Source organism: Heliangelus exortis, chromosome 4 (genome assembly GCF_036169615.1).
Source record: "Heliangelus exortis chromosome 4, bHelExo1.hap1, whole genome shotgun sequence".
In the NCBI taxonomy this organism is placed as follows: Eukaryota; Metazoa; Chordata; class Aves; order Apodiformes; family Trochilidae; genus Heliangelus; species Heliangelus exortis.
The window spans coordinates 11,394,948-11,420,872 of NC_092425.1; the positions used below are offsets into that span (position 1 = coordinate 11,394,948).

Sequence of the window (25,925 nt, forward strand, 5' to 3'; positions counted from 1 at the left end):
GAGCAAGGCAGCGCATCCCGCAGGCAGCACCCACCTGGAGATGCAGCTCCTGGCCCGGTCCCGCCTGGGGAAATTGGGGCTCGTTGTCGTTGAGGTCCCTCACCGAGACGTAGACAGCCACCGTGGCATTCAGCTGCGGGGACCCCTGGTCGGTCACTAGCACAGTCAGCTGGTGGTGAGCTTGTTTCTCACGATCTAGTGCAACCCAGTTTATAATTTCACCTGATGGATAGAGAAAATTAATGTCAGATCCCTTACTGTACAGCAGAGACCCCAGAGCAAAGGTACAAAGCAACACGTTGACCCTCCAAATAAATCCATCTGGCCTTTTCTTCACGGACACGTAATAGCTGTGCACAGAGTTTTAACTGCTGACAAATGGCCTTTATTATGCCCCTGGGTTAGGAAATTCTCAGCACAATGTCTGTACATTCATCAGGAAGCCCTATGTCTCCTATACAGTCTGGTAAATAAACCTGACCCAACATTCTCTCCATCTGCTTGACCGTACTCAATACAGATGAAGATCTGTGGCTGACCAGAGTCATTCAGACAGCCAGCCAAGCATTATCTTCTGATCTTCTTGGTTAATCCCCAGAACGCTGTTTGCCTTTAAACTTCTATAAATGTACCCAACAGAAACTCTGTTTGAAATGACAGTTTTATTCTGAGATTCATACAGAGAAATTCTGGGAAAACCTCCTCACTTCCCCCCTCCCCCCCCATGAGGACAAGAGATCTAGGGAAAGGAATTTTAAACAGCAGATCATTACTTGGTACGTATCATTTCACTAAATTGAATTATTTACAGTGCCTGTGGTTTCCCTTCCTCCAGGCTGTACTTTGTGGTGTTATACCATGTGGCTGTAGTGTTGACTGCTCAACGCATTTGGGATTCACTGCAGAGTACAATCTGTGCTATGAAAAATTCCTCTGAGCCGATTTGCTTTCTGTGGTACCACGTACAAAAAACCCCTCAGTTTTGATGTAACTTACAGAAGTTTTCACAAATGGGTAAAGAAACTGCAATTGTCAAATGTCATAGTTACCTTTGCAGTTATTTATGGTTAATCTGCACTTTTCAACTCTACTTGATCACAGGCAATTAAGTTCCACATGTGATGTACTGAAGCTGTAACTTAAAACTCCTTTTAATTTGTTACAGTCAAACACTGAGAGTTATGACCAAGTGACCAGAATGAAGTAATGAAAAAAAAATCAAATCCTGAGGGTTTGTTCATTCCTCATGAACATCTATTAGGTTTATTTCATTTCTCAAATTGTGAAGCTTTGAGTTGGAATATTCACATACCAACCCAAGAGATTCACAGCAGTTCCTGAAAGCTTCATACTTTATTTCCATTCCCTTAGGGAAGACTGCTCTCCAAAAGCAATATTAAGATGATTACAAATCATAAAATGCTACCTGTGTTGGAATTCATCTTGAAATACTTTCCATCAGACAAGAGGAAATAGGAAAGCTGTCCGTTTCTTCCTGAGTCTTTGTCAACAGCTGTAATGGTGCCAACCACACCCTTGGGAAGTGGACTTTCCTCCATTTCAAAGAAATAACTTTCACGCATAAACATAGGAGTATTATCATTTTCATCCAGGATATTAACTATTACTGATGTACTTGCATTTTGCCTGCAGTTTCCATCCTTGGAGGTGCTGACTAGGGCTCTAAAACTTAGTAGCTGTGCACATTCATAGTCCAAATGTTTCCGAAGATAAATCCAGCCAGTATGAGAGCTGATTCCAAATGCAACAGATTCTATGGTAGGCTCTAAGGAATACGTCAGCTTGGAGGCAACACTGTGTGGATTGAGTGTGTGAGCTTGGACCTGAAGGATTTGGGTACCTGGAGAGGTAGCTTCACTGATTTCTACTTGATACACCAAGTTTTCAAAAACCAAAGTAGGGCCCATCTTGTGCTCTTCAATAACCACTGTTAACAACAGCACAGAAGCCAGAGGAGGACTGCCACAGTCCTCAGCTGCTATCTGTATGGTATATTCCTGCTGTGCATCTGCAAACACTGTTCTGGTCAGGTTTACCACTCCAAGGGTTGGATCAATGTTAAATGCATTGGACTGCTTGCTTGTAATACTGTATTTGACTACTCCATTCAGGCCACTGTCTTTGTCTTCTGCGTGAGCAATGTAGACAGCAGTGCCAGGAGGCTGGGTATGTGCAATAGTCACCCTATCAGATTTAGTAAGAAAAACAGGAGGATTGTCATTAACATCTGTCACAGATATGTTGACCTGGGTGCTGCTGTAGACAGGGGAGTTACCCAGCTGTGACTGAACGGTGAGCACCACAACTGACTGAGTTTCATGGTCAAGCTGGCTTCTGGTGTGGATGATACCAAAATGGGGGTCAATGCAGAATCTTCCATGTGGATCTCCAGAGGAAATTCGGTAAGAAATCCCTTCTAAAGAATCTAGAAGTGAAAATGACGACAAAAACGAAAAAAAAAAAAAAAAAAAAACGTAAGTGATAACACAAAGGCTGGTAAGAACACCTGTGAAGATTGCATGCTGTCAAATTCAGCAGAACAAATCTAAGCTACACAGATGTTTGACTTTCTTGGGCTTTTCATGCTTCTTTCTTCCTGTCTACAGAGCCCTTCAGTAAAATAAATCCCACACAGACTTGAAGTATACAGTTTGTACACTTCTGCACCATTTGATTTTCACCTCAATTGCACGACAAAACTCTATAGAGAAAATGGTATAAGCTCGTGCTTTTCCCTGACCTAAAAATACCCCAATAAATTAGTCATTTGAGAGTAATTTTATTACACACAGGCATTTGCTATAGCAAGAAATGAAAGAAGTGGCAGTTCTCTGAAATAACTGCATTTTACTGACATTATTCATGGATGACCACTGCTATAACCCTTACATATCAGATGCTTACACATCACATAGCAAACATCTACAGCTTCAGGATTATTACCAAGGTCACTCCACAGGTGCTACCTCTCCCTAAGGACAGTGGTCAATGCACTGTCCCTTCAACAAGAAAATGGGAGGACCTGAATCATCAAACATGTATAAAAACTCTGCCTCTACCACCTTACATGTACAGATCTATGATCAAGCTGATATGTGGCCTCATGGCTCCCACTGCTCTGCACAGGAATCAAATATAAATGGCTCTCAGGAGAGGGCCTTTTATGTCTAAGGGCAAGCAAGAGCTAATAATTTTCCCTCTAAAATAATAAAGAAACCAATTGGATTAAATAAATTTTCAGAAGGTCTCAAACATTCATCTCGACCTCAATACATATTTTGGGGAAATGTGTGTGTGGGGGATGGTGGTCAGTTTCATCTGTTTGTTGGGGGTTTGTTTTGGGGTTGTGTTTTTGAGGAAAGGTGGCTTTTTTTGCAGCAGCAGCACTCATAGATTCTCTACAAATTCTGAATATTCTGCTCACGAGTACTGCTCTGAGATCTATCTTGCATGGCTAATGCTTTAACACAAAGCACAGCATCACACTGACCTTTCTGGACACTTTTACAACATGCCTCCCATCCCACCTCTTAGAGTTATAGAAATTAATCTGGAGGAAAGTGGAGGCAGTTGCCAATCCCCATGGATCAAGAAGGAGAGTGCTACCTATTTGAAAGAGCATCCTGACACAGCAGTGATTACACCAGTTGTTGTAAATAACAACAATAAATACTATTTAATGCCTGACAGACTGAGTTAATAATGTGAAAATTTCTTTTTAAAATTATCTGCAGATATTTCCAGATAATAGTCAGCACAACAAAAATGCAATATAGTCTCTGACTGAGCATGCAACTTACTTGGAGGCTCTCTGGCCTTTACAGTGCCAACTGGGCTGTCTTCAGGTACATCTTCAGGAACAGAAAACACATACTGGGATCTCTCAAATATGGCAGGGGCCAAAACAGTCTGAAGGATGTTTACTGTGACAGCTGCATTGGTGGCAGAAAGAAGACCCCCCCCATCCCGTGCAGAAACAGTCAGGAAGAGTGCAGAATGTGGCAGGTGGCTGAGAGCTGAGATCAGGTAAATAATGCCTGAAAGTAAATAGGAAAGTACCAAATAAAACATCCAGACAAACAAAGCTGACACCTCAAAATACAAATCTTGGAATTAACAGGCTCTGTGGAAAATATCTAGGAAGCAATTGCTTGCTTTTTAATCACAAGTTGCTGGTAAAATAGTAACAGTAAATTCTAAGGTCTGAAGAATTTGTGAGCTGCTAACAAATTTTATATAAACTACATGAAATAAGCTATTCTTTGAAAAGAAAATGCAATGCTCTGTCCAGAAATCCAGGACTTTGGATGTGCCTTTCTCAAGATAAATACATTTTCATCCTCTAACTCCAATGAATGAGACTAGCTGTCTCCAAATGGATTATCTTTTAACTGCCAAAATAAATCTTTAGTAATATCAGATAATTATGCCCAATTTTCAAATACTCTGTATATTACTCCAGACACCCACAACTAGCTATTATTACCTAAGATGGTAGTATGGATAGAAAGAATGAACATGGCAAGAATCCTGTCCTGTCATCTTCTACAGAAAAATCTTGTGTGACCATCAAAGAAAACTTCATTTGAGTGAAGACTTCAGTCTCAGCAATGAGAATTACATCCAAACCATAGCCTTCTATGGGGTGTTCATAACAGTCCACAACAATTACCCAAACCTAACACATTTTAACTGTTCTGTGAGAAACAGGCATTCATTATCCTTTGCAAGTAAGTTAAGGATTTATAAATTAAGATATAAACCCACAAATAAATCACTAGTCCTCAGAGCATTCCAAAATGTCTGATCTAAATGAAGTGAACTTGAATACTTAAAAAATTATGTAGGCAGCAAGTGCCCGGACGGTGCCCCCCCCGCCTGTGCCCAGCTGGAGCTAGCCCAGGCGCGCATGCCCGGGTTCGGTAGGTGTGGTTTCCGGAGAGGATTCCAGAGCCGGACGGATCAAAGTTAGCTCCTGATACTATCCGAGCCAGCACTAGCTCGACTGACTCCCACGGCGAGACTCATCCCACGCAACATCTGGTGGAGAATGCAAGCAACAATTTCGGTCTAAACTGTCTCCCCGAGCGTTTCGTCCGAAAGTGACCCTTCTCCACAGACCGTTCGATACCCTGAAAGATTCGGGTAAGAGAAACCCTTTCCTCCCTTCGACATCGTCATCAGTAAATCCGACGATGGGCTCCTATGCAAGCAAACCTACCGGCACCGCCGTTGCCGAGCAGATTGTAGCCCAGGCGGAAGCGCAGGAAAACCTCCGCTACCCGAGTCCCGAAATGGCCTGGGACCTGTGGGGAGAGGTGTACAACCTGCTGGCAAGCTTCCACTATAAGGAGGCCAACGGCGACATTATTGGTGCGGACAACACCTGGCGAACCATTTGCAATCTATTAGCTTGCTTGAAAGCCGAAATAGAAGTGGCAATGGCCACCGCCGCAGCCCCATTACGAAAGACCGAGGTATTTCCCCTGAAGGAAATGCCCACAGTAACCCCCTCGGCACCCCCCTTCGAGGGGGAGGAGCCCGGGAGGGCGCCGAGTGTAGCTCCGTCGGCACCGCACCCCGAGGGGGGGGAGCCCGGGACAGCGCCGAGCGCAGCCCCGCCGGCGCCGCCCTCCGAGGGGGGGGAGCCCGGGACAGCGCCGAGCGCAGCCCCGTCGGCGCCATCCCCAGAGGAAGGAAAAAACGAACAAGTGTATCTGGGGCTGACCACAGGCAAGCCTGCCATAAAGGGCATGTCCGGGAAGCCCCACCAAACCGTGACCGAACTCCTATCGGATATCGGCCTGGAAGTCAAAACACCGGAAAATGATGGGGCGGAAACCGCGGCTGGCGGCACTCCCGGCTGCCGCGGAGAGCTACCCCCGGCGCCGCCCCCAGCCCCACGGAAGGCTGCGAAGATAAAAGCAGCCCCTAAACTAAAGTGGCTGTATGAGGGAATCCTTAACCCCAAGCTCTTTATGTTTCTACTCCTGCTCCTTGTCTCTGGTCCTCCTGCCATACACTGCTGGGAAAAGCCCAGCTCCATCATCCTGTTGATCACCTCCAGGAGCCTGCAGGCTTCGCAGATGATGCCTTTAACCCTCAGCTTCTGCGGCTTCGTTGTCTTCACCAACCTCTCCCTGCAGACCAGTACCACCGGCTCTGAACAACGAGGCACCACGCAGCTAAGATCTTCGCGTATTTGTCATCTTTTCCCCCATAAAAAAAAAAAAAAAAAAAAAAAAAAAAAAAAAAAAAAAAAAAAAAAAAAGGGGGGGAAATGTAGGCAGCAAGTGCCCGGACGGTGCCCCCCCCGCCTGTGCCCAGCTGGAGCTAGCCCAGGCACGCATGCCCGGGTTCGGGAGGTGTGGTTTTCCGGGAAGAATTCCAGAGCCGGACGGATCAAAGTTAGCTCCTGATACCATCCGAGCCAGGACTAGCTCGACTGACTCCTACGGCGAGACTCATCCCACGCAACAAAATTAGAACACATTAAATCACAGAGTAGATGATAATATGTTTTTTAGTTTATAAAATGTGTAACTAAATTATAACCTGAAGACCAAGTGCATTCAGCGAGAATAAAAAGCAGAATAAGGGAATGTATTTATTTATGTCTGAGAGAGCATTAATACTTGCTTGTCTTATCCTTCCCAGGACCTTCTCTATTGTTGAGCAGAAAAAACCCCACACTTTTTCTGACATGGCAAAAATCCCACAATATTCCAAGACCCTTTGGCGGTCACAGATTTTACAACAAAGAGTAACAACTTGTTGTAAAGTAAGTTTTACAAGAAGAAAATGAAAAAGAGAGGCTACAAAATGCAAGAAAATTCTTCTTGGCAGTTGCAGCTAAATATACCCTAAATGCTGAAATTGCAGTGAGCTAAACAGAAAGTTTGCCATAATCTCAAGTGATTCAGCTAACAGGGAGAACGTTCTACATATCATCAAGTATTTTTAAGAAAGCCTTTATGTTTTGATAGAAGCTGGTGAAGACACAAATCTCTAGCAGCTCAGTATAACCAAACCTTTAAACTCTTTAAGCTCTGAGCTAACTTTATAATTTCCTGGCTGTAAAGACAGGTTTAGTAGGGATGATGTTTAGCATTCAAGTGGAACATTTAGTGGTCCTATTTGACAGAGAGGGTAAAAATTAGATTTAACTCAAAATGCCTTAGGAGAATGAGTGCATGATTCAATCACAATGTAGCTTCTCGAAATTTAGTGTGAAGCCAGAACATTAATTTGCCACAATGCATTTCTTAAGCAGAATAATGGAAAATACATAAAATCCTTATAAATATGCAAATGTGCATGTGGCATACTTTCCAATTACACTGCCAGGACATTATAATAACAAACTGTGCATTGACATGTTTACAATGCATTTAAAAGGTCTTCAGGATCAAGGAAGAATGCTTTCCCCTAACAACAAAGGACACTTATTCCAGTGTGACAAACCACAGAAAAAGCTCAAGAGTCACAGATGGATTCAGAATTCATTGTTTACCCAGCTCCTATGCCAATAAATGATGTACTTCCAAGAATCAACCTTGTTTTGCCTTTTTTTTTCTTTTTGTCTTTTGTCTTCTGATGATTGCTTTTTACAAGTAGTTAGACAGCTCAACAAAATGCTTTTCCAAGGACAAAGTTTTGGCATTTCCTGAGGTAATCTGAGCAACTATAGCTCCAAGGAAAATGAGGTGTTTTTTTTTTTTTCTCCAGAGGTTAAATGTATAGATGTGGAACATAAACACTGTCATTGTCAGATTAAAAGAAACTGATAAAATGGACTGTATTTTATGAACTTGACCAATTGGGCATTTTTCTACTGACAAAGCCAAAAATATCTTATTTTTCATTTTGGATACTTGAGGATATATGTGAAAAATGAGAAAGCTTCTACAGAAAAGCATCTTGTTGAAATTCTTACTCTCAAAGCAACAACTGAAGATTTCAGGACACCCCTTAGCAAAAGGTGAGAAAACAGTGCTCCACCCCAGGAACTCTGAAGACCTCATAGAACAGAAATATTTCAGAAATTCCTTCTCTGCTGACCTAAACAGATTATAGCACAGAACATGCCAGCACAGCCACAGAAAGCAGACAGAAACAAAAATGCATAAAAGATTTTGCTTTCACTCTGTGTTGCAGGGAGAGAGGGAACAGTCAGTACACACCTTACCAACTCAGTCCTCTCTTAGAGGACCTGGGACACCCTGAGAACAGTGGTAGATTCCAAGTAAAAAGTGTATGTCTTCCATATGGTTCCTCCCAGCCTCTAAACCATAATATGAAGGGAATTTTATAGCCCTGTTTGTCTTTTAACATTCTGTTTCTTTCAGCTATTGTAATATGGGCATTAACTTGGCATTATATTTAATAAAAACATTTGAGAGAACTCTTTCATATATTGGGGAATATGCCACATTAAGCTTTGTTACTGCCCCATAGGATGGGAAAGAAGCTGCTAAGCAACTTCTGGGATCCTCATTTCTATTTGGTTAGGTAAAAACACAGGACTGTGACTAAAAGAGACAGTCCTGACCACCTGGGTGAAAAGCAGCTGCCACCATACACCAGAGCAGGCTGGCTAGAGGGACTTGATCTTCTGAAGTCTGGTGAAGGACATCCCCAAATAATACCTTGCAAAGGCAGAAACATGGGGCTAACTGCAAGAAGCACACAGCAGGAACTCTCTGTGTCAGTCACACCTTCAGCAGGCTGGAGATGAATCCTAGTTTTCCTTTCTTTCCCATTCTGTAATTAACACAGCAGCTTATTATTATTATCATCATAGTCATCTGCAGCCTGCAATTTGCAGCTTCAGAGAACTTTACAGACAATTAGGTTGCTGTGGTATAGAATATATTCTTTCATTATGAAAAACAGTTTCTAGAGATGCTGGGGGTGGAAAGGGAATTATGAGATGGCTCCTCTGCGAGGAATATTTTACCAAGACCAAAGCTCCTCTCAGCAGGGCACCATGGAGACACAATTGGGGTTCTACTTTAAGAAATCACTTCATGAAAAATGTCACTTTTGTCCTTACAGCTTGGTTCCTTATATATATAGGGACAGCCTTATCTGCTGCTTTTAATAACATTTAATTCACTTTTTTAAAGTTTATTTTTTAATATTACTGAGGTGCCTTGAAGATTTTACCTCTGGTTCTTCCTCATTTTGCAAAAAAGAGAGTTGGAATCCTGCCTCACAGATGAACAACTAACTACATACCAGATGAAGCATTAGCATCCAGCTGCAATACACTTTGGGAATCTCATTTTCTTCACTAGAGCTGCATGGGTGCAAATGACTGCAGATTCCAACCTTTATTAGTCAAAACTATGACCCAGAGACCTCCTAACATGATATGCATACACATTTTAGACAGAATCTGCAATGCTGGTTGCCTGTTAGCAGCTGCCACTGCGGGCTCTGGTTTGGGAGCAGCATTGCTTCAGGGCAGGATAGCTTAGCACAGCCCCATTGGAATTTACAGATGCTTAACTGCAGAACAAGCTGTGCTTACTGGAGAGCATAAATTGCTACAGAGGTTTTGGGGATTCAGGGTACAGTGAGAGATAGAACTACTGGAAGGCAAAATCCTGACTGTCAACTCTTTGATCTGCTTCATCCTTCCCCACTGCCTGTCCATGCTAGGACACTGACTTCCAAGAAGTTCTTGTTTCTGCATTGTCCCTGTCAACAACAGAACATAAATGAAGCTCATGCTCACTCTGAATGTGCAAATACATTTGTGAAAGACAGGACTCTGCAGCACCTGCAATCCTCTGGCTATGACAAAACTTCTTGTGGGATATTGTTGGCTTATTTTGGGGGAGATGCACCCTACTCCAGAGGTGGGTTAGATGCTAAGTGCTGTTTTTCAAGAGTTAAAGGCAGAAGAGAGGGACCTGCATATAATGGTTCTTTTAAAATGTGTTTCTGATCATCTTTGTGATCCTGTGTCCAGTCCTAACACTAAAACAGAATACATCACCAAAGTACTCACCAAATGCACTTTTGGTGTGGCAGAAATAATATTGGTTATCCCAGCAGAATTTACACACATACCTCTAGCAGGCTACTTTGAAAACCCCTCTGTTTTTTCACAGGGTCCTCATGTAAGCAAAGCAAAAAACAGCCCTACATTTATAGTCATTCAGAGGTAAACAAGATGCTTTCCACTAGTCAAGCACTGCTGAGGCAAAGATAAAAATCAGGATGGACTAACTTCAGTAACAAAGTCTGGACTGCATGAAGATGTGTACACATTTAAATAGCTTCCAACATTTTCTCACTGTTCACAAAATAAAAAAAAAAGTAACTTCAGAACATGGAAAGAGGAACAAAATCAACAACAATCAATAGTGTGCCCTAAGGCTACAAAACTGAACACCTTAACAGCTTTAAATGACAGCACTATTTCTTCAGCAAATATCCTAGGTCAGCTGGCACGACCTGAAACACAGCTCAGAAAATAAGCAGTGGCAAAGAGTTATGGAGAGTTCATCACCCCAATTCACCTTCAAAGCTGGAGGCTGTTTAATACTGTGTAGGTCTGTGCTGACCCCACTGATCTGCTCAGAGCATGTCTTGCTCAGCCTTTACTTTTCATGCACTTCTTAAGTGTTGGAAAAGTTTTCAGGATGACAACAGGCAAGGTAAACCTCCAAGAGGTGAATGCAGTTAGGAGGTGTAGACTTTGCATCAACATTAAAGCCAGAATTGTTCTAGGGAAGAATGATAGCATTTCTGCTTAACATTTATATTTAACTTTATCTGGCTTATTGCCCATCCTCTAATCTTAGCATCACATTTAGGTTCCAGTTTTAGCAATTTACCTGTACTTCAAATGCACCTTTTTTAGTGAAGTTGCATTCTTGATGGTAACCATAACAACTCTGCCAAATGGACTGTTTGAAGAGTTGATTTAATAGCTGTCAGGGAAAAGAATTAAGGAGGAATTACACTGATATTTACAGTCTACCTGCTGCAATACACACAGCTTCAGATTATAGGAAAAGGTTTAAAAAAGCTTAATCTTGTTGGCGCAGACATTATTTTGAGTTTCAGCAAATAAAAGCACTATTTCAAGTTTTAAACTATTCAGTATTGGAATGTTTCCATAATAAGAAACTGACTCAACTTATATTGATCTCCTATCTACATTTGTTCTTTACAGAAGCCTCATAACCCTGAATAGGGGAGGCTTTTGACTCTGCCTCCTCTCCAGCACATTTTTGTGCTAAATTCACAGTTTTCCTCTTACAAAAGGGAAACTAAATAAACAGCTTAGTGACTACTACTACTGCTACTACAGAAACATTCCGTGTTTAATCACAGGACTTTGCTTAAAGTCTATTCCAGAGCACTGAATCCGAATTCAGCCAGGCTGGTAATCAGCCAAGTGAGGAACCAGTACCTGGATCTCTCAGCTAATGTACAGTTTCAATGCTGCAGCTCTCCTGGAAGCACAACACTACTATTTTAAAAAACTACAGGTTACAGACAATTTTAGCCAGCTAAGAAGCAATCACCAACACACAAAACAGTAATTCCTGATTAAGGCAATTCTATTATTCACAAGCAGAATATGTACCCAAGCATCAGCTGGTAATGTTAGGTCACATTCCCTCACATAGAGGGGATGAATCCAGTACCAGAATGATTGTGTATTACACAGATGTGCTTTTCAGACCAAGTCTTGCAATGAACTGTTTGGGAAGCAAACCTTTTGTCTCTTGAGACTATAGTTTGCTAATTTAGGAGATCACATAGAACCAGAATGCTTTGTGTTGGAAGGGATCTTAAAGATCATCTACAGAAAAAACAAGTATTACTTCGAAGTAGCTTTCTCTTTATTGTACTATTACATGTTTGAATAATTCTTCCCTACCAGAAAAACAACAACTGATAACTTGTCAGTAAAGCAGCATGCAACCAAAGAGACATAAGCTGTCATTACAGAGAGATTTCCTCTGTTTCAGCATTTTTTTGTTACCTTTAATCTGACATAACAGTAACTCAGAATATGTTTGTTGTCTTATTGCACACCAAGAGAACACTTCCACACAAAACATGAGTTTTAAAAAAAACAACACCAAAAATCAAAGTATAAACCAATGAGAGGGTAATTCTCTGGCCTGGTGAACTGATGTATTTTCAAAGACAAAGGTCCCTCAAGCAATCTACACAGGTCCAGCACTGCCACAGCATCCCATCAGGTCACCTGTGCTTTCTTAACTTATTGCAATTTTCCAAAAGCATAATTTTAATCAAGGATCTTCTCAATCAAGCTGCAGACTGCAGATCCAGAAATAGCTCAGTGCACAACCTGGTAACAAAACTGGACAGCCATGGAAATCAGATACGATTGATTGCAAGAAATGCATCTTGAAGGCCCTGTACCACAAGATGCATGTTCCCAGCACAGATACAGAATGAAGCCTAATATAAAATATAAGAACAGCAAATGTATCTTAAGAGCATTATGAAACGTTGAAGATGCTCATCTTAACCCTCACAAATTGATTTTCTACTGCACACACTCCCTTACCATGCACATTTTACAGTTCAATAGCACAAAGGCATTTTTCCAAGGCTGTCTGCTCCCTTGGTGGGACCTCTCACTTTCTTCTTTTGTTTAGGTTAACTGAGAACTTGAAGTATGTTAAGCACGTTTGTACTTAAGATCTATACAGTCTCTATCAAAGAGAAGTGCTGATCCTCTGACCTTTACTATACAAACTCTTCCTCCAAAATGGGAGGTTTGGGTTTAACTTTTCTTCTCCTCCACTTTTCTCATCAGCAGCCCACACCACCTGCCTCTTGAAGACCAAGAGCTGAGCTGTACAAAGCCACAGTAGTTTTACTCTTTATCTTGTCCAGTGGGTTGCTCCATTTCTGAGATCTGATGTGGACTAAGTTACAAGAAAGGGGGTTTGGGCTAAACTATTTCTGTAAATACTTTGCCTTGCTAAATTTATTAAACTCAAGTACACCTGTCATATTGCTATTGCATTTTTGAGGTTTTAGCACATAGCTTGTAGGAATTTTTCTCACTGTAGATGGTCAGTTCTGCCGAATTTTATTTAAAAAAGAAAAACGAGACATATACAGTGGAAACTGGCACTATGGATATTTTTTCATCCTGTTCTGCTACAGAGCTTACATTCAGGGAGAAAATTTGCACTCTAATAATTCATACAGAAAATTTAGTGTGCTTCAAGGAGAGTATACTGTATCTGTATTATTTATGTTAAATTTTTCTTTAGATGAGTTATCAGCGAAGTAGCTGAGACCACTAATTTTTCCTTTGTGACTTTACTCACACAAAACCCTTCAAAGGTGATAACTTAGTGAGCTAAATGCCTCAGATATATTCCACTGATTTACAGCATTCTGAACACCCAATTTCATCCAAAACATCAGAAAAAGAGTAATCAAAGAATCTGCAGTTTAAAAAAAAGTGGTCTCAAAATGCTCCAAATTAAAACACTCCTAATTTTAAATGTTCTTCATGTGAACCTCTTCATATGCTTAGCAAATGTACTGCATGCTGTATGAAAATGCCAAAAGTAGTTTAAAAATAAACAATTTTTTCCTGCCATACTACTTGAAAACATCATTAATCATCACAAAAAATTGCCTTGTTTTCCTCAGAAAGGATGCATTGCCATTTTACCTCAATGCATATTACAATCTGCTGTCTATTAAACATTGTATAATACATGGAGTTAGCAAAGTCTGGATTTTTTTCCCCAAAAGAAATGTTGGAACTTCAGTTTTTCTTTAAATCCTGTATTGCAATAAAAAATAAAGCAAAACTTTTTCACACAATGCAAATATCTTAAGATGAGATTGTTCAATAACAATCAATGTTCAATCCCATTTTCTTCAATAAGACAAAGCTTGTCAACATCCTTAACTGGAATGAATCCATTCTGGTGCTCTGAACCAAATAAAAAAGTTTATTTTAAGTCAGTTTGACATTAAATTGCGTTTACATATGGTGCATAGCACAGTAATGGGTGTAGTGCAGAACTAAAACACACACTTACAAACCAAGAAAGAGTCATCAGTAGAGGGACTATTCAGCACAAGTTCTACTCTTAACCCCTCTTTTTGCATCCATTACCAGGCATTGGAGAAAAGATACTGGACTTATATTTGCCTTTTGGCTGCTTAGGTTAATAATTTTTATATTCTTAAATTTTTGTGTTCTTCAGGTATCTCCTTCCTTCTTCTCCAACAGACCAAGATCCTAGACTGCTCCCCATCTCTCCCAGGACATTTCAGTTGTACCTTGCCCCATGCTATTCAGTTAAAAATGAATAAGAATGCATCTTAAAGGACACTCATTTTTTAGCAAGTAAAAAGCTCCTCAAAAGAATGATCATTTTGCAGAAGCTGTGATGGACATTTTTTTTAACACTAAACTACCAATCAGCACTTCACCCTCTGTTCTCAAAATGCATTTTCAGGCATAAATGAGCAACACACAGTATCATGACAAAAGGTTGATCCAAGTATCTTCAAGTTAACCAAAGGCTTTTGTAATTTCTCACAGAAACATTATTAGTAAAGACAAAGGAGGGAGTCACAGTCTTTGTTTTCAGCATCTAATACAGGTAGGATTCACAGAAACATGAGCCTAAATATCTTAATCTAAAGAAAGATTAAGATATCTTTATATATCTTTAAGATATCTTTATATATATATATCTTTATATATATATAACTTTAACTAAGTTAAAGGCCCATACTTACATAATGTACACTGTGTGAATGCTACTTACTCTACATTCTTCATATACTACAGGTTTAAATCATTAATATCTTCAAATTAACATAAACCAATGGCTGCTGCCTTTCTCCTACCCTTCATGAGAGTTCTCCCCACACAGAGATGTGACATGATGAAGTCATACTGGCCCAAAACAATTTTCAAAGGCTATTCTAATTTTATTTATTTGAAACAGTTTCCTTGAACCAGGGCTACAGCAGGATAACTATCTTTTTAGCCAGCTCTCAAGAAGAGTGTCACTAAGATCAATGGAAAATTACTTCTGTGCCTCTGGGTCAAGGAAAATAGTAATGCTTCTAATATAAGTTTCAATCGTTATTGAACAACTGAATAAATTAAATTGTTAATCCCAAAGTCTTAAAGTTAAGCACTGCACAGGTGTTCTACCACACCTGTGACTGTATCCTGTGAGTTACATTTTTCATTACCTGTTTATCCATAACTATAAATGTAATACCTTGCAGATAGCTCATTAGGTAAGGATGGGAAAATAAAGAAACATAACAGAGCAAACAGTTCCCTAGCCTGAGGAGCTCTTCAACTTGCTCTGTTCCAATCAGTTCATGAGTGCTGTTCATAGATCATGCAAGATCAGATATCTACAAAAGGAAACATAATGAAGCCAATATGTTGTTTACACCAGCACTAGAAACAAACGATAGGAAGAGTCACGAACAAGCAGAGGAACTGGTTTACAGTTCTTTAGGCATACATTTTTCTAGTTACACACTTCTTGAAGTGGTTTTTCTTGTGGACATTCTTTCATCAATCACATGAAAAATACTTTTTTTTTTTTTTTTTCTCAAAGGGAAACACAATAAATGTTATTTATGGTTATAAGAGCATATAACAAACAATAAAGTGTCTAAGGCTAAAAGAGGAAAAAATACCACTAAATAGACTTGTTTAGAATTCAGAAAACTTTGATGGAAAATCTGTCTGCCTAATAACAGACTCTTCCTTTCCATTCCCACTGAATTTAGCTATATATGACATCCACATGTCAGAGTGCTTGAAGCCCCTTCAAGGAGCCTGGATGTGTCCTGGCCTCGTAATATATATGCATCAAAAGCACAGATATATCCTATACAGTTATTAGCTGACCAGCTGGTATGATATCCTGTGTTGTGAACACAGCTTATAATGCAAAGCTAAAAGCTTTCTTGATACATCCATACAATTACCTGAACAAAGCAACAGCCAGAAGAAAGCCACAGCAGTAAGAACTTGGGTTATTATTTTACCCATTTCCCTCTAACAATGAAAAAGGAAGCTGGGGGAAAAAATGAGTCTGTACTGAGTATTTTAACTGCAGCACTCCAAAAACATCACTGAAGAAATCTAGAGTGAGACAAATTTTCAAATCCATAACCTAAATGCCATAAAATAGAAATTACATATGTCATGGAGAACAGTGCCATCTTGCATATGAATTTAATATATTGTAGTGTAATGAGACAAACTGTTAGCTAATATTAATTGAAACCACATAATACTGAAAATACCTCTGTCCATCTCTATTTAGAATGGTAAGGACACTAATGAACATGATATGAAAAAAAGAGTAACACACAGTTTTTCATCCCCTCATTTCTAAATGTTCTATCAGTGACAAATAAATAATTTTTTAAAAAGAAAAACTTTTTAGAAAGGTGAATTTATGGAACATAACAATACCATTGCTGTGCCTACTTTTAGGTCCTCTAACAGGGAAAAGAGCAGATAAAACAGAATGGGCCACACTGCAAACTGGAAAACCACTGAGTATGTCAGTAACAGACTGCACATTCGCAAGATCAGAAAATGAAAGACCAACACTGGTGTGACTTTGTTTGGTTTATGGATTTGGGAATTTATCTCCTGAAGAATTCCTTTCTCTTGTCATACTTACCTGTTCACTAAATGCCACCCACATAACTACATAAAGTCCTTCACACAACTGCCAGAGAAACACATCTAAATTAGGCCATACATCAGAGCATGTCATACATCTCTATGACAAAAACTGGAAAACATCTCTGTCCTAACAAGAAGTAAGGAAGAAGAGCTCAAATTTCTGTGCCTTAAAAGTCAGCCACTTGTTTCATCTCCCTCAGAATAATTATTCTTAACTTTTACAGCTATTAATCTGCAAAGACTGCAAAACTTTGTGTGCATATTGGCAATTTTAATGCTTATTTTGTTTATAATTGTCTTCTTGGCTACCTGGGCACACTGTTGGCTCATATCCAGCCAGGTGTTGACCAACACCCCCAGGTCCTCTTCTGCCAGGCAGATTTCCAGCCACTCTTCCCCAAGCCTGTAGCATTACTTGGGGTTGTTGTGACTGAAATGCTTTTGGCATAAGAAGTGTTACAGGGAGATGTGCAAGAATATAAAAGGAAAAAGTGCATTATTCAGGAAAAAAACACCATGCCCCATTAATGTTAATAACATAAAATTAGACACTGCCTGACTTTGTGAATTACTCAGGAGATCTGATTATGTGCAATCAGATTCCAAGCAGTATAATGTTGGGAATACTGTCTCTGACTTAAATGCTCTTTTCATGATGAAATGTCAGCAATAATGATCTCAAGAAACTTCACTCTGAATTTGGTCTGTCTTTGATAAAATATGATGACAGATCTGCAAGATAATAGTAACTTATAAACTTACATGGTCTTCATGATTAAGCTTGACATTTTTCCTATACAAAGTGCCAAAACTGGTAAAAAAGGCCAAAAGGTCAGAATCTGAGGAAAAAGCCTTTCCAAAGAGAGGACTGATGCAAACCCAGTGCTGCTGGTATGAACCACAGGGGGTCTCTCTGACAAGCTTGCTGGGGCAGTTTTAAAATGACCAGTTGAATGCCTGTGGAGATCCAGCTCCCTAATTAAGGGTTGACCTAGATATTTTAGACAACTGTTATGCCCCAGAGAATCTGATTAGACAGACAGTTAGAAGTCCATGGTTAAATAAATTCTGAAATAGCCAAGACAAGCAGGCCAACTTCCTAAGAAGATTCATTTCTTCTGTTCATCAGAATATTTTGGAGATCGTGTAAGAAAGTGAAAATTAGCACCATTTTGAAAACACAGAGCCTTTCAATGTTTCATATGCCAATATATGTCTGTACAACAGCCCCAAAAGTTTTTAAAACATATAAAATAATCCCCTGTGCCCTGGCCATCAGGAAGCAAAACTATTGATCATGATATATTTGTGGTCAGAGGATGGGTCTTATGTAAAACGTTAGTTGCAGCTTAGTTAAAACCACTCTCTGAAAGACACAGTGGACATCTGTAGCTACACTGCCTGTGTTCCTTCCCACTGACACTGGTAACTATCCTAAAGTTAGAAAGCAGACTCCAGAGGCTGCTTTGTGGCCATGGGAAAAGAGATTCAATCAGTGAGAGTCAATTAATCCATATTTACTCCTGTCATTATTGTTTTCTTGCTTTTATCATAACTCCCTCATTGACCATGTCTGCAGAAACCAGAAGGATGCAGGCTCACATCAGGAAAGAGGAGGCAGAAAAAGACATTTACAAAGCTAATCACAGCTGGATGCTGTAAGACTAAGCAGAAGGGAGACTTACCCTAGCAAACGTGGGGAAAAAAGATTAGGACAGAAACAGTTATGAGATGAAAGAACAAGCATCTTGAAGGGTCTTTCATTGCTCCTCATGGGTAAAACCTAAGCATATCAGGAATTCAGATATTATTGAAAAAAACAAGGGTTTGGTTATTTTTTACAATGATGGATGGACTTATGGCTGAAAATATTGGACAAATGGCACATCCCTTGTTCTGCATTTTACTGGCATTGTGTCCCTTTCTCCTGTCTATTCCTGGGAATGCAAAGGCTTCCTGCTAAACCTGAATCTTTCACCTCCCTCTAGATTTGTTTTTCCACAGAATCTGATTTTAAGCTGTATGACATGACTCCAAATAAAAAAAGGCAACATCAAGAAAAAGGTATTTATATAATTACAGCCTTTCTGAATCATACCTGTAGAGGCATCCACTGTGAAAAAAGAAGAAAACTCTCCTGGGATCAGCTCATAAGTCACAATGCCATATATTCCTGAATCTCTGTCTGTTGCAACAACATTGATGATCTCTGCTCCTGGCTGTGTGTGACTGCTGATGCTTGTCACATAGGTGGCTTGTTCAAAAACAGGTTGATTATCATTAATATCTTCTATCTCGATGCGAACAAAAGCTTGGGCACTCAGCCCACCCTGTTGGATAAATCAGAAAGAAAATTAAAAAAAAAAAAAAAATCAAAAAACCAAACCACAACAAAAACCAAGGTCAATTTTAAAAGTGTACACAATAGAATGATGTATATCTGGCTTCCAGTCACTAGGAAACTCAACATGCACTACTGAGAAATGAAAATACTTGTTAAAAACCACTTAGCATATCTTTAATACCCCAAGATAGTGCATTTAGGCAAGCTACTGCTCAGAACACCTCAAGTGAGCTAACTGACCAAGTACACAAAGAAATTCAACTTGTTAGAATGGTGAGGCCAGAACACAAAGATATTTTTGTTTAACTAATGAGTACTACACATGTCAAATCCTTGCTAGTTTACACTCACTTGCATTTACTGTAATCCCCTAAACATCACTTCTGCAGAGAAATCAGGGCTTTCTGTCCCTGAAACACATGCCCCTCAAGTAACTGTGGTTCTCCAGAAAAGCAGAAGGAACTTCTTTCTTATATGAGTCTTTCAAATTTAAAAGTGAGACACATATATTTATGTGTATATATATATATGTGTGTATATATATAATTATATATATATAATGCATATAATTATATATGCATGCCAGTGTGTCTATGTATCCACACCTCCACTTCCTGTACACAGAGAGAGAACAATCCCAAATTCGACTGAAGCACAAAGCTGAAATTATTTCTGTAAGATGTATAATTAATTATGTACAATTAGTTGAAGTGCATTTGTGATTTTGCAGGGAAAGATGTCTCACTGTGCCTTTTAGGGAAGTTGGTTCAGCTTCTCTGTTCTTGTTTCTTTTCCCTGCATAAAGAACTAGGAAAACAGGCAGGCCCTGGTCCCAGTTTCACCATCATACCTCTCCACAACCCCAGCACTGCTCTCCCCATGGCTGAAGCTCCTGACACAGGTGCCCATCAAAAGTCTACTGAAATAGCACTTGGGCAGCCACAGGACCGTGTCTGGCCTTGTGCTGCACTGAAACCTGAGAAGCAAGGAGTAACTGCAAGCTGGTTTATCAAAATCACAATTTGCCATTGCCAAACACTGAATTTTGTGACAATCTGGAAAAAAAAGACAGTTCTGTGAGCAATGAAATGCCCACAGCACCCGGAATGAAACAAATGGCATTTTACTTCTCAGAGGCACTGCCTCACACCCCCTGTAGACCCCACCATCACTTTGGAGGGATTTGTATTTCCAAGGTTTTTTACAACCATAACAACTACTGACATTTTTAACAGAAAGCAGTTCTATTTGTTGCACAGCTGATAGTGGATGCTGGGGCACTGAGGTGCACAACAAAGCCCCAGAGAAGCACACGTGTGCATGTCTTGCACATGCCAGGTGCAGTACGTTACCATACAGCCTCAGGACTAATCCAGTGCTCTTCAAAGTCATGCTGAGTGCTGCTTGTCCCAATTTATCACTTGCTGAAACTGCTGGCACAGATCAGATGCTTTTGTGGACACGTGACAGGCTATGCTAAGCAAGTCCAAAATTAATTTTGAGGTCAGAGTAGCTATAATATTAAAAAAATAGCTAGGTTGCATATTTCTGCAACCCAAATGTTCATGCCAGTTATTTTTAAGCATGATCTTCACAAAACTACCCAATGATTCAGACTGGATACTTCACCTTTAGACCTGCCTTACAACACAACAGTCTTCCCCAAGACTATTCTTGAAGGTTTGCTTATCATTTACACATCAGGACCTACTTCTGGACAAAAATACTATCAGCATTCTCCCCACTTCCACCCCCCCTTTCCATAGGGATTTTTGCTTTGTTCTGGCTTGTTTCTTTTTTTCTTCCAGGGAATCATAAAACATCTGCAGGGTGGCAGTGACATCCCTATGAAAGCTCAAGTATGTGGCAAATTAAGATGGTTTTGTGCATCATCCATCTACGTTTCACCAGTCCAGGAGATCTGGCCCACATCCTCTGGGTGTGCTTGGGCTTTCTTCCAAAGAAAATAAGGCATGGCATTCTTCCAGGGCTCACACTGCCATGGAGGCAGCCAGGACATGCACCTGAGGACCAGGACTGTGCAGGGTGCTGGGCTAGAACCAGCCTCAAACAACTGAGACAGCTCCCTGCTGATGTGAGGAAGGGAAGATGTGCAGATCCAGTGGGCTCACTGCCAACACCCCTACCCCACTTCAGGGTAAGTTCCTTCCCCAACACTTAGATTTCCACAGGAAGGAAATCTTAAAAGGGGAGCTGCCCTATGAGCTCTGTTCAAACCCACTGTCAAAAGATGCTCTGTAGCTCCACAGCTTTCAGGTACTTTAGGACGGAAGTCAGAAACAATAATTTTAAGGGAAGAGGGACAAGGAGGAAGTGAAGTCAAGAATAAAAAGCATCTAAACAAGGTGAAGTTTGGAACAGCATGAAACCAAGCTGCAAAAACTCATCAGAACTTGTGTTAAATTGTTTCTTCCAAGTTTCATATTGCTAAACAGACAAACCCCCCCTCATTCTCCAGCCAATTTGTTTTTATTCTATGGAGTTATGTAAAGACTGAAAACTCTTTGGAGACAGATTAATTCTAGGTTTATAAGGGAAACAAAGTAGGAGACCTTCCTAATTTCTCATAAGACACACAATTTTATGATGGAGAAAGTTCCTTCTTTTACAGGAGAAGCCATTTATTCCCTTACACAAGTCAAGTACAGTATTAACTGATTATCACCCAGTTCTTGTTCCAGCTATGAACATTTTTAAGTATCATCCCAACTGAGAAGAAATAAGCTGTTTCTATTTCTAACCATATGAATATATATTATCTACTCAGAAGCAAGTACAACATAGTAAATCTTCCAAAATATGAAGGCTGCTTTAAACAAGTCTGTTGCTGACAAAAAATTACATTTGTCAAAACGTGTTACAAGCAGCAGGAAGCCAGAGCTGTCTGTTTTGAAATACCTTTCTTTCACCCTTCCCTTTCCTAAAAAAAGTATTTTTAATTACTGTTGGGCTGTTTGGTGCAACAAAAAGTCCCAATTATGAGTTATTTTTCAGAATCCTGAGAGTTATGTGTCCCATGAACCAAAAGTGGGACATAAGAAACTACCACCAAGTCAAAATACTGCAACTAATATTTTTTTTACTCTGTCAGGAGTAAATTTGTGAAAAAATATATAATTATTAGTACACCTCTTTGTTATGACTCAAAAAAAAATTTATACTGCCTTCGGCATGAGAGACTTCCTAGCTTAGTAAGTAGAAATAGTGCTGCTTCAAATAGCTGCATTTCTTCACCTCAGTGCTGTAAAATGCTTATGAATCCATCAAGATTTCCTTGAGAACCTCCAACATTTTAGTCAGTGAATTTTGCTGCCAGATTTTTGTTCCAAACTAAGCTATGATATAAAGGATCTCTAACATAAAGATGTAGATTCTTTTGTGTGTGTTAAACCTAGAAGATACATTGCCTTCAAGTTGCAATGTTATCAAAATGAAGCGATACTGAGCACAGCCTTAGCTTCTTCAGAAGCTTTGCCTGTGAGTTTTGAGCTCTTATCTCTACATTTCAATGGCTTCAGTGTAAAAGAGACAAAACTGGACAAGCAATGTGGTTTAGCAAAAAGAGATGAAGAACAAAGTGTTCTGCTATGCAGAAAGGCAGCAAGAGAGGCACTAATGTTTCTGCACAATTAGAAGCCCTTGGGAGTCTAAATAAATACCAACTTATCTAACTGGCAGAGTTTGTAAGTTTAATAAATTATTCTGGTACACATTTAAATATAAACAGTAACACAAAAGCCACCATACTATACTTTGACAGACAATTTCATGATCTGCTGTGAGTGATGCAAATTGAAGGAAGGTAGAATACACTATAAATTACCCCAAAATGTATCATTACACTTCAGCCTTGGAGCCCAAGGCTGGGCTCTTCTTTCTGTGATAAAACTTCCACAAATCTCATCACATCAAATTGGGATTTATGCCTATTTATTTTTCTGTTTTTTTTTAAAGGAAACAGCATCATGTGGCTACTCCTACTACTCCAATGAACTGCTTACTAACTTGTTCCTCAGTATGGTAAGTCTCCTGTTCTAAGCAAAAGACCTTGAATGTCTTTACATTCAATTACATACAAAATACATGGGTTTGAAGAAACCCAGGCATAGTATTGGAGTCAGTACCATGTGACAGCTTTAGCCAAGTGTCTTCTGACAGAAAGGTTGGTTTATGCACAATATGTGAAGTTAAAAGCTCAGTCTTTCCTCTCTTTGTTAAGCTTTTCACATTTTTGCACTTCAATTGCCCATGCAAACATTCTCAAGGCATATAAGATGAATTTTGAAGGACTGATTCCTAACAAAAAGGGGTAACATCCATCTGTGTAGGGAAGCACAGAATTCTGAGTGAACTAATATGTGATAATCTTCAGCACACAGTACAGATGTGATCACAAACAACTCTGTCAGTGAGTGCTTGAAGCCCAGGAAGCCAACTGGGTCCTGGGCTGCATGAAAAAACCCACAGACAGTTGGACAGGGGAGGTCCCTCTCTACTCTGCTCTTGTGAGACCCCACCTGGAGTACTGTGCCCAGTTCTGGAGTCTCCAACATGAGAAGGACACAGAGCTCCTTGAGCATGTCCAGAAGAGACACACTAAAACAATCAGAGGGTTGGAGCACCTGCCCTGTGAAGACAGGCTACAGGAGCTGGGATTGTTCAGCCTGCAGAAGAGGAAGTTCTGAAGTGACTTTACAGTGACTTTCCAATATCTGAAGGGGGCTACAGGAAAGCTGGGGTAGGGCTTTCTGCACAGGTGTGTAGAGAGAGGACAAAGGGCAATGATTTCAAACTTGAAGAGGGGAAATTTAGGCTGGACATTAGGAAAAAATTATTTCCTCTGAAGGTGGTGCGACTGAAACAGGCTGCCCAAAGAATCTGTTGAAGTGTTGGAAGTGTTCAAGGCCAGGTTGGATGGGGCTTTGAGCAATCTGGTCTAGTGGAAGGTGTCCCTGCCCATGCAGGAGTAGTAAACACCTTGCATGTGCTCTACAGTTTTTGGAATTTCTTGCTGCACTTACAAAGAGAGATGCTATGCTGGTCCATGCATTGTGTTACCTACAGAGATGTCTGCTGCTGGAAGGCTCTGCAGAGGGACCTGGACAGACTGGAGAGTTGGGCTGATTCCAACAGGATGAGGTTCAACAAGGCCAAGTGCCGGGTCCTGCACTTTGGCCACAACAACCCCATGGGGAGCTCCAGGCTGGGCACAGAGTGGCTGAGAGCAGCCAGGCAGAAAGGGACCTGGGAGTCTGGATTGACAGGAAGCTGAACATGAGCCAGCAGTGTGCCCAGGTAGCCAAGAAGGCCAATGGCATCCTGGCCTGTATCAGGAATAGTGTGGCCAGCAGGTCCAGGGAAGGGATTCTGCCCCTGTACTCAGCCCTGGTGAGGCCACACTTCGAGTCCTGTGTCCAGTTTTGGGCCCCTCAGTTCAGGAAGGAGATTGAGGTCCTGGAGCAGGTCCAGAGAAGAGCAAGGAGGCTGTGAAGGGATCCAGCACAAGTCCTGTGAGGAAGGGCTGAGGGAGCTGGGGGTGTTCAGTCTGGAGAAGAGGAGGCTCAGGGGAGACCTCATCACTCTCTACAACTCCCTGAAAGGAGGTTGGAGCCAGGGGGGAGGTTGGTCTCTTTTCCCAAGAAGCTCTCAGTAAGACAGGAGGGCATGGACTTAAGCTCTGCCAGGGGAGGTTTGGGTTGGATATTAGGAAAAAAATTCTTTACTGAGAGGGTGATCAGGCATTGGAGGGGGCTGCCCAGGAAGGTGGAGGTTTTTAAGAAGAGACTGAATGTGGCACTCAGTGCCATGGGCTGGGAACTGCAGCGGTAGTGGATCAAGGGTTGGACTTGATGATCTCAGAGGTCCCTTCCAACCCAGATGATTCTGTGATTCTGTGAACTTAGACTTTGACTTTTAAGACCAGACAACCATTGACTGTAAGCAGATAGTACAGATGCCACCATCCAGAATTTAAATTAGCATTATTCCCACTAAACTTCTCTGGAATGTCACTGGTTTGTCTGCAGGCATTATTGGAGTTATTGATTGCAAGAAAGGTGCATAAAAAGGCAAATGAATGAACGAAAAGATTGAATTATGCATGCTGCATAGCAATAAAATTTGCCATTGTACATCAGCAAAATTCTAGTGCTGTTAAAAAAAAAAATTAAAAAAAGGTTTCCCCCATGAAAATTAATTCACATTAAAACTCTCCAAGGCAGAAGTGCACAAAACAAGCATAAAGGAAGATTTTGTAAGATTAAGAAACTCCCAAGTGAATGGGGAGAAACACACAATGGATTGTCCTTTTGTGACATTGTGAAAGCAATACAAAGAAGCCAAACAAAGGAATTCAAACACACCAGACTCAGGTCACATATTCAAAACCAAAAAAAGTTTCTGCTTTTCTGCATTTTCTTCCTTGAAAGACTTGATTTTTATGGTATGCTTCACCTAAATCTCTCAAGTGTTTGTGGATGTTCCCCAAGCAACATACCTTCATCTGATTTTCCTTTTTTCTCTCCAGAGAGAAAAAAAATCCTACTTTAACAACACTGCAAGACATTTTCAGCTGACTTTAAATTCAAAGGCCCCAAAATGCCTTCTGAAACTGCCTCTGATCTGTCACAAGTGAAGAAATAGAGCTGTTGTGACTGAGGGTGCAGTATGAATGAAGGGTGTCCCAGGCACAGCTGGCATGTGAATCCAGGAGGGTCATCTCACTGATGGAGCAGCTCTCAATCTGCCAACAGTTCAGAAGGCAAATAGTGTGAGATTCAGTGCAAACACCTTTCTATAAACCTAGTGAAATGATTTATTTTCATGTAA

The 25,925-nt window shown here is 40.5% G+C and overlaps 1 protein-coding gene across 5 annotated transcripts in view; it reads right to left on the reverse strand.

Annotated features, from left to right (window-relative positions):
* DCHS2 (dachsous cadherin-related 2) overlaps positions 1-25,925 on the reverse strand; it is a 116,321-nt gene that overhangs the window by 39,745 nt on the left and 50,651 nt on the right. For 3 of the 5 annotated variants that reach the window (XM_071743007.1, XM_071743010.1, XM_071743006.1), the window contains exons 3-6: positions 18,831-19,062; positions 3,822-4,058; positions 1,427-2,446; positions 35-222 (exon numbers count right to left, since the gene is read on the reverse strand). In XM_071743007.1, coding sequence (XP_071599108.1) covers positions 35-222; positions 1,427-2,446; positions 3,822-4,058; positions 18,831-19,062 — 1,677 coding nt within the window. The remainder of the gene's footprint in view (positions 1-34; positions 223-1,426; positions 2,447-3,821; positions 4,059-18,830; positions 19,063-25,925) is intronic. The other 2 variants (XM_071743009.1, XM_071743008.1) reach the window with 2 other exon arrangements.